The sequence below is a fragment of the Babylonia areolata genome, chromosome 14, assembly GCF_041734735.1.
Source record: "Babylonia areolata isolate BAREFJ2019XMU chromosome 14, ASM4173473v1, whole genome shotgun sequence".
NCBI lineage: Eukaryota > Metazoa > Mollusca > Gastropoda > Neogastropoda > Buccinidae > Babylonia > Babylonia areolata.
Window position 1 is genome coordinate 250001 of NC_134889.1, and position 16978 is coordinate 266978.

The 16978-nt window shown below is 44.1% G+C and overlaps 1 protein-coding gene across 1 annotated transcript in view; it reads right to left on the minus strand.

The window, feature by feature from the left end:
* Positions 1–16978, minus strand: part of LOC143289705 (multiple epidermal growth factor-like domains protein 8) — a 150079-nt gene that overhangs the window by 57736 nt on the left and 75365 nt on the right. Inside the window, exons 19-23 of the mRNA XM_076598755.1 lie at positions 14791–14987; positions 12395–12684; positions 7001–7175; positions 2819–3008; positions 238–416 (exon numbers count right to left, since the gene is read on the minus strand). Coding sequence (XP_076454870.1) covers positions 238–416; positions 2819–3008; positions 7001–7175; positions 12395–12684; positions 14791–14987 — 1031 coding nt within the window. The remainder of the gene's footprint in view (positions 1–237; positions 417–2818; positions 3009–7000; positions 7176–12394; positions 12685–14790; positions 14988–16978) is intronic.

Here is a 16978-nt window from a genome sequence, read left to right on the forward strand (position 1 = left end):
GGATTTATAACTGAAACCAACATTCATTTGTATTCATGAATGCATGCATTCATTCACACAAGCAAGTACATATGACAAACACCTCACCAACACACACACACACACACACACCCAAGCACTTCCTACAGGATCAGAGGGCAGGACGTCAGGTGACTGGTCACCCATATCCATCCACCCACCACACCCCCCCCCCCCACACCACCACACACACACACACACACACACGGCACCACCTACAGGGTCAGAGGGCGGGACGTCAGGTGACTGGATCATCAACAGGTTCCACTCGCGCTGCCTGACATCGTAAGTGTACAGTTCCCGGGAAACAAACCAGCGCCCCGCCCGGAACAGGTAACCGCCGTACACATATACTGTGTCTGAGGCCTGGTTGTACACAGCACTGTGACCATAGAGACCTGGACAACATGATATCTATGTCAGTACACATATACTGTGTCTGAGGCCTGGTTGTACACAGCACTGTCACCATAGAGACCTGGACAACATGAAACATGATATCTATGTCAGTACACATATACTGTGTCTGAGGCCTGGTTGTACACAGCACTGTCACCATAGAGACCTGGACAACATGAAACATGATATCTATGTCAGTACACATATACTGTGTCTGAGGCCTGGTTGTACACAGCACTGTCACCATAGAGACCTGGACAACATGATATCTATGTCAGTACACATATACTGTGTCTGAGGCCTGGTTGTACACAGCACTGTCACCATAGAGACCTGGGGTGGGTTGCAGGAGTGAACTCAGCAGAGCTTAGTTTGCTTATCATTAAGAATGTTCTGAACTCCACAGTAAATTCCTTCTACTTTGGAACATTCTTCACTCTAAGCAAACTCAGTGCTGCAAACATCGCCTCCTGAAACCCGGCCCTGGACAACAAGGAAGTAGGACATCCATGTCAGACCATACCATACTTCTCAGCCTGCAAGGTGTTACATTTTTACTCTAATCTGCTGCATGTGTCCTGTCTGTGTCTGAAAACTGAATTCTAACCACCACTTGGGGCCACCTGTCACAACAAATTCAATATTTGACAACATCGCTGATCATGGTAAATGCTCACAATCACGCTGAACGGAAACACCTCTCTTTCCACTGTTCGATTTGACAAGGTTCATCTTCACCATCAAATGGAATAAATGGAAGGCTCGCGATCTGCGTTCTTTCCAAAAAAGTTTGTGACTGCCTGGGCTGACTTTGTAAAATCGCTGCACTGATGTGTTTCTTGGTCTCCATGTGTTGCTGGTAGTCATCAACTGATCAGGTCCACTGTGTGCAACACTAAAATCACACAGCAAGTCATACAGTGTGCAAACTCCAGGCATTTCCCGCTTGCTTTGAGTTCAGGATAATCTGCATTACCCAGCTCACAGGTTTTGTCCAGCATTCTTCTTGAAAGACAATGAATTTTTCCATTTTCTTCATTGTCTTCACTATCATCAAGTTGGTCATGGACAAACTTCATTTTCTTGGTCACCATCTTGAATGCCAGAAGCCAACAATTTTGTAACTAGTTATACACAGTGCAGTCGGGCCCAAGTCGGGCTGCACAAGACCATTATTCAAAAATATTATTTTCCATATGTAAACCGTATTTCTAAACCCATTACCACAGCCCCCTACTTTTTTCTTACCCAATTTCCATAGAAACTATGGAAAAATCGTAATGGTAGGCAGGTCTGTATCTGTACATCTGTCTACCAATGTGTGTGTGTATGTGCACACACACACACACACACACACACACACACACACACACACCTGTGTGTGTGTGTGTGTGTTCCATTCTTAAGTGTAATAAACACAATAACCACAGTAGTTTCTTTCCCAGAATTATTTTGAGTATCATCGTGTGACATGATACAACCCAACCCCAGCCAACCCACAGAACACCCACTGTCTTGCTGCTCACCAATGGGATACAACCCAACCCCAGCCACAGAACACCCACTGTCTTGCTGCTCACCAACGGGATACAACCCAACCCCAACCAACCCACAGAACACCCACTGTCTTGCTGCTCACCAATGGGATACAACCCAACCCCAGCCACAGAACACCCACTGTCTTGCTGCTCACCAACGGGATACAACCCAACCCCAACCAACCCACAGAACACCCACTGTCTTGCTGCTCACCAATGGGATACAACCCAACCCCAACCAACCCACAGAACACCCACTGTCTTGCTGCTCACCAATGGGATACAACCCAACCCCAGCCAACCCACAGAGAACCCACTGTCTTGCTGCTCACCAATGGGATACAACCCATCCCCAACCAACCCACAGAGAACCCACTGTCTTGCTGCTCACCAATGGGATACAACCCAACCCCAGCCAACCCACAGAGAACCCACTGTCTTGCTGCTCACCAATGGGATACAACCCATCCCCAACCAACCCACAGAACACCCACTGTCTTGCTGCTCACCAATGGGATACAACCCATCCCCAACCAACCCACAGAACACCCACTGTCTTGCTGTTCACCAATGGGATACAACCCATCCCCAGCCAACCCACAGAACACCCACTGTCTTGCTGCTCACCAATGGGATACAACCCATCCCCAACCAACCCACAGAGAACCCACTGTCTTGCTGCTCACCAATGGGATACAACCCAACCCCAGCCAACCCACAGAGAACCCACTGTCTTGCTGCTCACCAATGGGATACAACCCATCCCCAACCAACCCACAGAGAACCCACTGTCTTGCTGCTCACCAATGGGATACAACCCATCCCCAACCAACCCACAGAGAACCCACTGTCGTGCTGCTCACCAATGGGATAGGCTCCGCCCATCTTCTCCGGGGGAAACTCCTGCCAGTTGAGGAGGGCACTGTTGGCGTTGTATTCATACACCTTGTTAGAGAAGTAGACCTGGGAGGAGAACCCCCCGATCAGGATCAGGCGCGAGTCACCCACATACGTCAGTGTGTGACCCACCAATGGGGGCATCCAGGGCGGGGTCTGTCACCATGGCAACATCATCATGTCAGTTAAACATATGGCTGTTAGCCTTTCACAATATTTCACACACACTGTCGCCATGGCAATATCATCATGTCAGTAAATCAACATTTGGCCATTAGCCTTTGATGTTTCACACACACTGTCGCCATGGCAACATCATCATGTCAGTAAATCAACATATGGCCATTAGCCTTTGATGTTTCACACACACACTGTCACCATGGCAACATCATCACCTCAGTAAATCAACATTTGGCCGTTAGCCTTTGATGTTTCACACACACTGTCACCATGGCAACATCATCATGTCAGTAAATCAATATTTGGCTGTTAGCCTTTCACAATGTTTCACACTCATTGTCACCATAGCAACATCATCATGTCAGTAAATCAACATTTGGCCGTTAGCCTTTGATGTTTTACACATATTGTCACCATGGCAACATCATCACCTCAGTAAATCAATATTTGGCTGTTAGCCTTTGATGTTTCACACACATTGTCACCATGGCAACATCATCATGTCAGTAAATCAATATTTGGCTGTTAGCCTTTGATGTTTCACACACATTGTCACCATGGCAACATCATCATGTCAGTAAATCAACATTTGGCTGTTAGCCTTTGATGTTTCACACACACTGTCACCATGGCAACATCATCATGTCAGTAAATCAACATTTGGCTGTTAGCCTTTGATGTTTCACACACATTGTCACCATGGCAACAACATCACCTCAGTAAATCAATATTTGGCTGTTAGCCTTTGATGTTTCACACACATTGTCACCATGGCAACAACATCACCTCAGTAAATCAACATTTGGCTGTTAGCCTTTCACAATGTTTCACACATATTGTCACTATGGCAACATCATCACGTCAGTAAATCAACATTTGGCTGTTAGCCCTGACAACCTTTCACACACACTGTCACCATGGCAACATCATCACTATTAAAATCAACATCTGGCTGTCAGCTTTTCACGTTTCACACACACTGTCACCATAGCAATCACCTTTAACATCTGGCTGTCAGCCTTTCACAATGTTTCACACACACTGTCACCATGGCAACATCATCACCTCAACATCTGGCTGAAATAATCTGATATTTCACACACACTTTTCATACACAGAAATGCCAACCCCTGTCCATGTTTGTCGGAACAATCATGAAATTTGGTAGGAACATTCTGAACTGGTAGGAACACTTGGGCTCCATGCCACATCAGCAAACATACATTTTATCTACAAGGCACACAAACACTTGGGCATACCTGCAACATGGTGTAACTGCTACCGGAAGCTGTTTGTAATTGTTACATTAGGTCTGTTTTCCACTGTCCAGTCTCTTATTAGTGCTCTGTTTAAACTTCCCCAGGAGGTCACCTGAGAGGCATACTGTAGTAAGTGTCAATCAATGACTTCATGCATTTTTAAGATTTTTCCTTCATGTCCAGGGTGTATGTGTGTGTCTGTGTGTGTGTGTGCTTGCACAACGCAAAGTATGTCGTCCTTCACTTCCTTGGCCATAAAGAAGTTTGTGAGTTTGCTGATGCTGCTCTAAGCATAACTTTTGTTAATAAGCCTGTATGCCTGGCACTTTTCAGGTGTCTACTGACCTCATCAATCCCTCCGTGGCTGGTAGAAATGTCAAACATGCACACAGTACAACGAGCATGCCAGTTCCCCAAAATGGAGGGCATGATGCAAGGATATTTTTCAGTGCACGTTTGGCAAAACTTCTGTTCCCATTGCTACTTCTTTACAGCTGACACATCTGTGACACTGTGTCACTTCCCTGGTCTTTATTTGTCTTGTTTCTCATAATCGGAATCCATGGCTGACTTTCTCTGTTTCAATTTAGCCATGTTCTCTCTTGTTTGGACAAACAACTAAGCTGACTGGTCCACTCAATGCTGTTTCAATGTTAACATGCATGCAATTATCTGTGCATCATCACGTGAGACCAAGATAGTATGACTGCCCTGGCCTTGTTATCGATTGGTCTAGAATGTCTGGGTAATGTAACGACAAGAAAGCATGAGGCCATGCTATGTAGTCAAAAATGAACTTGTCGGAACAATTTTGATGTTGGCATAACGTCAGAACAAACTGGGATGGGGCGTAACAAAATATGGCCAAATCATAACAGTTGACATCTCTGCATACACTATGGACAACTACAAAATGTCACTGGAACTGCTATACATTTTACAGAATTCTCCTTATCACAGCAGCAGAAAGACTTATAATGCATAATCTCCTTCAGTAAAAACACCTCTACCTACAGTTAACAGTCCTTCAGTACAAACACCTCTACCTACAGTTAACAGTCCTTCAGTACAAACACCTCTACCTACAGTTCACAGTTCTTCAGTACAAACACCTCTACCTACAGGTCACTGTCCTTCAGTACAAACACCTCTACCTACAGTTAACAGTCCTTCAGTACAAACACCTCTACATACAGTTCACAGTCCTTCAGTACAAACACCTCTACCTACAGTTAACAGTCCTTCAGTACAAACACCTCTACCTACAGTTAACAGTCCTTCAGTACAAACACCTCTACATACAGTTCACAGTCCTTCAGTACAAACACCTCTACCTACAGTTAACAGTCCTTCAGTACAAACACCTCTACCTACAGTTAACAGTCCTTCAGTACAAACACCTCTACCTACAGTTCACAGTCCTTCAGTACAAACACCTCAACCTACAGTTCACAGTCCTTCAGTACAAACACCTCTACCTACAGTTCACAGTCCTTCAGTACAAACACCTCTACCTACAGTTAACAGTCCTTCAGTACAAACACCTCTACCTACAGTTAACAGTCCTTCAGTACAAACACCTCTACCTGCAGTTCACAGTCCTTCAGTACAAACACCTCTACCTACAGTTCACAGTCCTTCAGTACAAACACCTCTACATACAGTTCACAGTCCTTCAGTACAAACACCTCTACCTACAGTTAACAGTCCTTCAGTACAAACACCTCTACCTACAGTTCACAGTCCTTCAGTACAAACACCTCAACCTACAGTTCACAGTCCTTCAGTACAAACACCTCTACCTACAGTTCACAGTCCTTCAGTACAAACACCTCTACCTACAGTTAACAGTCCTTCAGTACAAACACCTCTACCTACAGTTAACAGTCCTTCAGTACAAACACCTCTACCTACAGTTCACAGTTCTTCAGTACAAACACCTCTACCTACAGTTAACAGTCCTTCAGTACAAACACCTCTACCTACAGTTAACAGTCCTTCAGTACAAACACCTCTACCTACAGTTCACTGTCCTTCAGTACAAACACCTCTACCTAAAGTTAACAGTCCTTCAGTACAAACACCTCTACCTACAGTTCACAGTTCTTCAGTACAAACACCTCTACCTACAGTTAACAGTCCTTCAGTAAAACACCTCTACCTACAGTTAACAGTCCTTCAGTACAAACACCTCTACCTACAGTTCACTGTCCTTCAGTACAAACACCTCTACCTACAGTTAACAGTCCTTCAGTACAAACACCTCTACCTACAGTTCACAGTTCTTCAGTACAAACACCTCTACCTACAGTTAACAGTCCTTCAGTACAAACACCTCTACCTACAGTTAACAGTCCTTCAGTACAAACACCTCTACCTACAGTTCACTCCCCCTTCACCATGGACTTTCCCCAGACACCATGGACTTTTCCACACCATGGACTTTTCCAGACTCAACATGGACTTTTCCACACCATGGACATTCCCAGACTCACCATGGACTTTCCCAGACTCACCATGGACTTTCCCAGACTCACCATGGACTTTCCCACTCACCATGGACTTTCCCACTCACCATGGACATTTCCACACCATGGACTTTCCCAAGATTCACCATGGACTTTCCCAGACTCACCATGGACTTTCCCAGACTCACCATGGACTTTCCCAGACTCACCATAGACTCACCATGGACTTTCCCAGACTCACCATGGACTTTTCCCAGATGCTGTTGTCAATATTGAAGATAAGCAGTTCGTTGGTGGGCTGTGCGCTGCTCTCCCTGCTGTTGTCCATGCGGATCTTCATCCTGTCCGGCTCCAGGAATCCCCCGTAGATAAAGATCTGCCTGCGACCTGGCTCACATGCTGCCGCATGGTGGTACCTGTCAGGTAAGAGTGATCAGGTCAGGTCTGTATTGTTATGGTGGTACCTGTCAGGTAATAGTGATGTCAGCATTGTCTGGTCTGTACTGTTATGGTGGTACCTGTCAGGTAACAGTGATGTCAGCATGGTCAGGTCTGTACTGTTATGGTGGTACCTGTCAGGTAATAGTGATGTCAGCATGGTCAAGTCTGTACTGTTATGGTGGTACCTGTCAGGTAACAGTGATGTCAGCATGGTCAAGTCTGTACTACCTGCTATGGTGGTACCTGTCAGGTAACAGTGATGTCAGCACTGTCAGGTCTGTACTACCTGCTATGGTGGTACCTGTCAGGTAACAGTGATGTCAGCATTGTCAGGTCTGTACTGTCATGGTGGTACCTGTCAGGTAACAGTGATGTCAGCATTGTCAGGTCTGTACTGTCATGGTGGTACCTGTCAGGTAACAGTGATGTCAGCATTGTCAGGTCTGTACTGTCATGGTGGTACCTGTCAGGTAACAGTGATGTCAGCATGGTCAGGTCTGTACTGTTATGGTGGTACCTGTCAGGTAACAGTGATGTCAGCATTGTCAGGTCTGTACTGTCATGGTGGTACCTGTCAGGTAACAGTGATGTCAGCATGGTCAGGTCTGTACTGTTATGGTGGTACCTGTCAGGTAACAGTGATGTCAGCATTGTCAGGTCTGTACTGTCATGGTGGTACCTGTCAGGTAACAGTGATGTCAGCATGGTCAGGTCTGTACTGTTATGGTGGTACCTGTCAGGTAACAGTGATGTCAGCATTGTCTGGTCTGTACTGTCATGGTGGTACCTGTCAGGTAACAGTGATGTCAGCATTGTCTGGTCTGTACTGTCATGGTGGTACCTGTCAGGTAACAGTGATGTCAGCATTGTCAGGTCTGTACTGTCATGGTGGTACCTGTCAGGTAACAGTGATGTCAGCATTGTCAGGTCTGTACTGTCATGGTGGTACCTGTCAGGTAACAGTGATGTCAGCACTGTCAGGTCTGTACTGTTATGGTGGTACCTGTCAGGTAACAGTGATGTCAGCATTGTCAGGTCTGTACTGTCATGGTGGTACCTGTCAGGTAACAGTGATGTCAGCATTGTCAGGTCTGTACTACCTGCTATGGTGGTACCTGTCAGGTAACAGTGATGTCAGCATTGTCAGGTCTGTACTACCTGCTATGGTGGTGCCTGTCATGTAACAATGATGTCAGCATTGTCAGGTCTGTACTACCTATTATGGTCGTATTTAATGGCATTTAACAGCTGTAAAACATCCATTACAAAATATGTACAACAAAGTTGAGCATGCCAAATAACTGTGCACATGATAGCCCAGTATGTTGAAAATAATATATTCAGTACCTAAAGGAACCAGATTATTCTATGACATCCTGGTATTAGATGACAAACCTCCAAAGCCTTGTTCAAAGTGGTCTGAGAAAATGGAAACAGAAATTTCATGGAAAGGGGCATTTCACAAAATAAGCAAAATTCAAGGCATTAAGCTGAAATGGCTCCAGTTACGCATATTACACAGAATCCTTGGAACTAATATTGTCCTGAAAGAAATGGAGTTTGCAAATAATAATTATTGTGATTTTTGTAGCAATGAAAAGGACAACATTGAGCACATATTTTGGAGATGCCAACATTCCAAACATTTCTGGCAGAATTTTGAAGAGCTACTCAGGGTGAAATGTGTAACATGTACCAGTATCAAAATAACTGAAAGCATAGTTCTGTTTGGCATTGCTCAAAGTGTACAATCTGATAGAGTTTCCCACCTGTCAATTGGGAGGTTATACTTGGTTCGTCCGTTGGGATTGACGAGGACCATCTAGTCATCCTGGGGGTGGGTGGGTTGGGAGGTTATAATTGCAGGCTGAAGACTAATTATTAGTAAGGGAGATAACTATCTTATAACAGATCTCGCTCACCTAAAAACATCACATCTTAAAAACATGACTCAAACCATAAAAAGGGTTTTGTGTTTTATACTCAGTGGGAAGGTCTTACACTATTTACATTTGGAATGATGCTAACTACAACATCAACGTGTTTACTGTATAAGAATATTTTACAGATGTTACTACATCAACAAAACAGAAATTGTACTTGACAGATCCCACATGAATCGACAGAGGCGGACATCTTGGATTATAGTGAGCCACATTCACTCAATAATTCGCGATAGCATTTGATCGACAGGAGGCAAAGAAGGCAGCTGAGTTTTTATTCAGACAGAGATTTGCGTACAGGCCTAAAAACTTACTTCAAAAATGTCCTCAACAAGCATACAAACACATAAAACTGATTTTCCAAGCACAATTTCAGTTACATCACGTCGCATTCTGCATGCACAAAGGAATACAACTCTGACCTTTGCCAACTGTGTGTTTGTTTATAGTAGTCCAAGCATGGAAGTCTGTAAAACATGCAATACCTAGCTTTGAGAGATGTATTAAGGGTTTTTTTTAACACTAACATAATCTTAAATGTACTATTTTCAATATTGTTTGGAGGCCAAGTACAAATATGCAAAGCAACTCCCAGCAGACAGTGATGTTTTGAGGTACTGAAGGATGTTTTGGTTGCTCGCTGCCTGTCTAAAAATACCTGCTGCAGTATTCAGTTGACACGACAGGGAAGGCAGGTTGGTATAATGAACATGCAAGTGGTCAAGCCATGGCTGACTGACGTCACACAGTAACCCATATAAAATGAAATAGAACAGTTCTGGAAATGCAGAATATCACATACCTTTGGTATGGGAATTCCCGTTGTTTTATTACAGTTCTGAAAAAACTGGAGTGTAATAACTCTGCTATTTATTTACTCTCATCAGGTGGTAGAAATAGTTTGCCAGTATTGTGGGCTTTTGAGGCAAGGTGTTGCTTCGGCAGTTAAAAACTCCACTATTTAGTCACTCTCATCAGGTGGTAGAAATAGTTTGCCAGTATTGTGGGCTTTTGAGGCAAGGTGTTGCTTTGGCAGTTAAAAACTCCACTATTTAGTCACTCTCATCAGGTGGTAGAAATAGTTTGCCAGTATTGTGGGCTTTTGAGGCAAGGTGTTGCTTCGGCAGTTAAAAACTCCACTATTTAGTCACTCTCATCAGGTGGTAGAAATATTTTGCCAGTATTGTGGGCTTTTGAGGCAAGGTGTTGCTTTGGCAGTTAAAAACTCCACTATTTAGTCACTCTCATCAGGTGGTAGAAATAGTTTGCCAGTATTGTGGGCTTTTGAGGCAAGGTGTTGCTTCGGCAGTTAAAAACTCCACTATTTAGTCACTCTCATCAGGTGGTAGAAATAGTTTGCCAGTATTGTGGGCTTTTGAGGCAAGGTGTTGCTTTGGCAGTTAAAAACTCCACTATTTAGTCACTCTCATCAGGTGGTAGAAATAGTTTGCCAGTATTGTGGGCTTTTGAGGCAAGGTGTTGCTTCGGCAGTTAAAAACTCCACTATTTAGTCACTCTCATCAGGTGGTAGAAATAGTTTGCCAGTATTGTGGGCTTTTGAGGCAATGTGTTGCTTCGGCAGTTAAAAACTCCGCTATTTAGTCACTCTCATCAGGTGGTAGAAATAGTTTGCCAGTATTGTGGGCTTTTGAGGCAAGGTGTTGCTTCGGCAGTTAAAAACTCCACTATTTAGTCACTCTCATCAGGTGGTAGAAATAGTTTGCCAGTATTGTGGGCTTTTGAGGCAAGGTGTTGCTTCGGCAGTTAAAAACTCCACTATTTAGTCACTCTCATCAGGTGGTAGATATAGTTTGCCAGTATTGTGGGCTTTTGAGGCAAGGTGTTGTGGGCTTCTGATGCAAGGTGTTGCTTCCGCAGTTAATCTGATGCAGCATCTTTCTTTTTTTACTTTTTCTTTTTTTTAATACTCCCCCCCCCCTTGCATTCAAGATTATATTTCTTTCATTGAAACATCATGTCTGAAAGAATTTTGCACAATTCAGATATGTCACAATAGGAAAATTACATCCTTAACACATTAGGCAATTGCAATGAACTTCAGTGACAATTAACTTGCAAGGGTACTTCTATTTCATAATACACAAAGAACAAAAAAGAAATCATTTAAAATAAAAAACCCTAAAAAAAAATACACACACAAACACACACACACACACACACACACATACACACACACACAAACAAAACTGGCATGTATCAAACACACTCGACCCCTTTACACATTTAAGAAACGTCTGTAATCAATGTCTTGTAAGGCAACCACTTTGCTTGAAAGTCTTGAATGTTGGATTGCATTCTTGCATTGTGTTCTATCTTACAACGCCAGGAAATGTATCTTTCAAAAGCTGCTAAGTTGGGCCTGCATTTGTCAAACTTACATTTATAAATGCACATTTTTCCAAGAAGTATTAACAGGCACATTGAGAGATATGTGTGTAAATGTAACTTCCACACTGAACAAAGGAAGTTCCATTTTCAGCAACAAAAATATTAATGAACTGCTGTTGTGTAATCTCATTATGATTAGAATGTATGGAAAGAACTGATCATCTGCTATTGTGCCAAATTTGGTATCAACTGAGTATTTTCAGAGAAAATGACATGTTAAAGTTTACCGACCGCACGCACGCACGCACGCATGCATGCAAGCACGCACGCGCGCGCACAACAAAACACAGGGTTATTACATAGACTGGCATTGTTTACACAAGTGAGTCAAAAATATAAAATTTGCACAGTCGTACACACAAACATATATATATGTAGCATTTCCTAAACAAAGAAAGAATAGGTTGATAATACATGATGAAAAATAAGAAAAATAAGCACAATCAGTATAAAATAAGAATTACAGTTACAAAAACATAAAGAATAAGCACAATCTAAAAATAAGCATAATCAGCATCTATGACTTTTGGTTATAGATAAAACATGATTAAATGAAATTGCTCTCCACATCACAACATAAAAGACCAGACCCAAGTTTACGATTTTCGAAACTAAAACATCAAGCAAACCCCCCCTCCCCCCCAACCCCTCCTCCTACACACACACATGCATGCACATATGTGCACACACACATCACCCCCACACACACAACTGAAGTTCAGTTGTTGGCAATATCAGTAACTACAGCTGGTGTGATGTTAACTACAGCTGGTGTGATGTTCACTACAGCTGGTGTGATGTCATCTACAGCTGTGTCGTCCAACAGCTGCACGAGAACCCACCTCCCTTTGGGTCTGGGCAGGTTGGTGTCCAGGAGTTGCCAGGAGCCACTCAGTGTGTCGTAGCACCACATGTCGTTGAGCAGGCCCTGCTCCAGGCTGTAGCCACCAAACATGTAGAGGCGGTGGTCCCCACAGGACACCATGCTGTGACCCACGCGGGGCCCCGGCGCCTTGACGTCCCCCACCAGCCGTGCTGGGTCTACCAGCAGCTCCACGTGGGGGTTGGCACCGATGTTGATGCTGCAGTCCTTGCCAGAAAAGTTGCTCTGGCACCGACACATCCGCAACACCTGCCACACACACACCTGGTGGGGTCAGGGGTCAGGGACTGTCACTCACTCTGAAAATCAGGATCTGCCACACACACACACATCCTGTGGGGTCAGGGGTCAGAGACTGTCACTCACTCTGAAAATCAGGATCTGCCACACACACACACATCCTGTGGGGTCAGGGGTCAGAGACTGTCACTCACTCTGAAAATCAGGATCTGCCACACACACACACATCCTGTGGGGTCAGGGGTCAGAGACTGTCACTCACTCTGAAAATCAGGATCTGCCACACACACACACATCCTGTGGGGTCAGGGGTCAGAGACTGTCACTCACTAACTCACTTACACAAAAAATCAGGATCTGCCACACACACACACACACACCTTGTAGGGTCAGGGGTCAGATAATGTCACTCACTAACTCACTTACACAAAAAATCAGGATCTGACACACACACACACACACACACACACACACACACACACCTTGTAGGGTCAGGGGTCAGATAATGTCACTCACTAACTCACCAACACAAAAAATCAGGATCTGCCACACACACACACACACACCTTGTGGGGTCAGGGGTCCGATAATGTCACTCACTAACTTACACAAAAAATCAGGATCTGCCACACACACACACACACACACCTTGTGGGGTCAGGGGTCAGATAATGTCACTCACTAACTCACACAAAAAATCAGGATCTGCCACACACACACACACACACACACACACACCTTGTGGGGTCAGGGGTCAGATAATGTCACTCACTAACTCACACAAAAAATCAGGATCTGCCACACACACACACACACACCTTGTGGGGTCAGGGGTCAGATAATGTCACTCACTAACTCACACAAAAAATCAGGATCTGCCACACACACACACACACACCTTGTGGGGTCAGGGGTCAGATAATGTCACTCACTAACTCACACAAAAAATCAGGATCTGCCACACACACGTCAGAGTTCAGTGGCCCACTCGTCACTCTCTCTCAAAAAATGATTAATGACAAAGTTGGAGCTTGTGCTTAAAAGACTAAACTGAAACAATCACATATATTGCTGATCGCTTAAAACACTTCTCCCACCTCCCCCTATCTCTCTCATACACACACAAACATGCACACGGATGTATGCACACATGCACACACATACACACACACACACACACAGATTTCCAATTGGAATTTATATTGCGTGCAATGTTCTTAGCCACTAGACTCATATTCTGGATGCACATGGTGATAGCCATATCAAAATGATGTATATATCCATGATGAACCAACCAGATACAGTTAAAAACCCCTGGATACTATTTGTAAAAAAATGTTCTTCACAGTGTAGGGTTTGGTCATGTTTCGATTAATCAGTCTTCATTTAGTTACAGAGGACTTAAATTTAGTAGACTTAAAATTTAGTAGACTTAAGTCAACAACTAAGAAATAGACATATTTGTTGTTCGGAAAAAATAGGAAAACTGAATGTACCAGATTAAGACTTCTAAAACAAAATGAAAAGAAAAGATTATCGACTTGAGAATGATCTAAGTGATAAAATCAACCCTGCTGACAGACGAGCTCTTTGTACACTCAGAATAAGCATACATGATTTCAATATTGAACGAGGAGGATTTGCAAACACTCCAAGAGAAGAGAGGATATGTGACATGTGTCAAGTTGTTGAAGATGAATTCCATTTCTCAGTTACATGTATTTTAGTTCATAATCTGCAAAACCATCTAATTACAACTGTACAGCAGCATAATCATCTATCAGATGTGATCATAAGAAAGATAGAAGACAATATCCTGAAACCAAGTGACTTATTCAACTGCAATGACTGTCAAAAATCATTCGCCAAATATGTATTTCATTGAATGCGTCTTAGATGACCACTGAGTTCATTGCTCCTTTTGTTCTTTTGTTGTGTCTATTAATCCTTTGGGATTTCATGACAATAAATGAAGTTGAGTCAAGTGGAGTCGCACACACACACACACACACACACAAAGCATGCAGGCACACACACATGCATGCACACACATACACAGCCATGCACACATGCGCACACTCACACACATACAGACACACATACACACACACTGACCTTATCACAGGAGCCCTGTTTCTTGTGGGCAGAGCAGTTGTTTGGGCAGATCTCCTCTTGACAGTCAGGGCCAAAGTAGCCGGGGGGACACGAACACTTGCCCCGCACACACTTCCAGTTCCATGTGTCGTCCGTGGCGCAGTCCCCCTCACACACCTCCGGCCTGTAGGTGGCATTGAAACCTCGCGTCCTTGACACTGTGACAGAGCAATATAGCATTGAAACCTCACGTCCTTGACACTGTGACAGAGCAATATAGCATTGAAACCTCACGTCCTTGACACTGTGACAAGAGCAATATAGCATTGAAACCTCGCGTCCTTGACACTATGACACAGCAATATAGCATTGAAACCTCGCGTCCTTGACACTGTGACAGAGCAATATAGCATTGAAACCTCGCGTCCTTGACACTGTGACAGAGCAATATAGCATTGAAACCTCGCGTCCTTGACACTATGACACAGCAATATAGCATTGAAACCTCGCGTCCTTGACACTGTGACACAGCAAAATAGCATTGAAATCCCACATCCTCCACACTATGACACAGCAATATACCACTGAAAGCACTCATCCTCCACACTATCACACAGCAATATACCACTGAAAGCACTCATCCTCCACACTGTGACACAACAATATAGCACTGAAAGCACTCATCCTCCACACTGTGACACAACAATATAGCACTGAAAGCACTCATCCTCCACACTGTGACACAGCAATATACCACTGAAAGCACTCATCCTCCACACTGTGACACAGCAATATAGCACTGAAAGCACTCATCCTCCACACTGTGACACAGCAATATAGCACTGAAAGCACTCATCCTCCACACTGTGACACAGCAATATAGCACTGAAAGCACTCATCCTCCACACTGTGACACAACAATATACCACTGAAAGCACTCATCCTCCACACTGTGACACAGCAATATACCACTGAAAGCACTCATCCTCCACACTGTGACACAGCAATATAGCACTGAAATCCCACATCCTCCACACGGTGACACAGCAATATAGCACTGAAAGCACTCATCCTCCACACGGTGACACAGCAATATACCACTGAAAGCACTCATCCTCCACACGGTGACACAACAATATACCACTGAAAGCACTCATCCTCCACACTGTGACACAGCAATATAGCACTGAAAGCACTCATCCTCCACACTGTGACACAGCAATATAGCACTGAAAGCACTCATCCTCCACACTGTGACACAGCAATATACCACTGAAAGCACTCATCCTCCACACTGTGACACAGCAATATACCACTGAAAGCACTCATCCTCCACACTGTGACACAACAATATACCACTGAAAGCACTCATCCTCCACACTGTGACACAGCAATATAGCACTGAAAGCACTCATCCTCCACACTGTGACACAGCAATATAGCATTGAAAGCACTCATCCTCCACACTGTGACACAGCAATATAGCACTGAAAGCACTCATCCTCCACACTGTGACACAACAATATACCACTGAAAGCACTCATCCTCCACACTGTGACACAGCAATATACCACTGAAATCCCACATCCTCCACACGGTGACACAGCAATATACCACTGAAAGCACTCATCCTCCACACTATGACACAGCAATATAGCACTGAAAGCACTCATCCTCCACACGGTGACACAGCAATATACCACTGAAAGCACTCATCCTCCACACTATGACACAGCAATATAGCACTGAAAGCACTCATCCTCCACACGGTGACACAGCAATATACCACTGAAAGCACTCATCCTCCACACTGTGACACAACAATATACCACTGAAAGCACTCATCCTCCACACTGTGACACAGCAATATAGCACTGAAAGCACTCATCCTCCACACTATGACACAGCAATATACCACTGAAAGCACTCATCCTCCACACTATGACACAGCAATATAGCACTGAAAGCACTCATCCTCCACACTGTGACACAGCAATATACCACTGAAAGCACTCATCCTCCACACTGTGACACAACAATATACCACTGAAAGCACTCATCCTCCACACTGTGACACAGCAATATAGCACTGAAAGCACTCATCCTCCACACTGTGACACAGCAATATAGCACTGAAAGCACTCATCACTCATGGGGGAGGGGCAGTACACAGCAATAACAAACACAACAGAAAGTGTTTAAAATATAT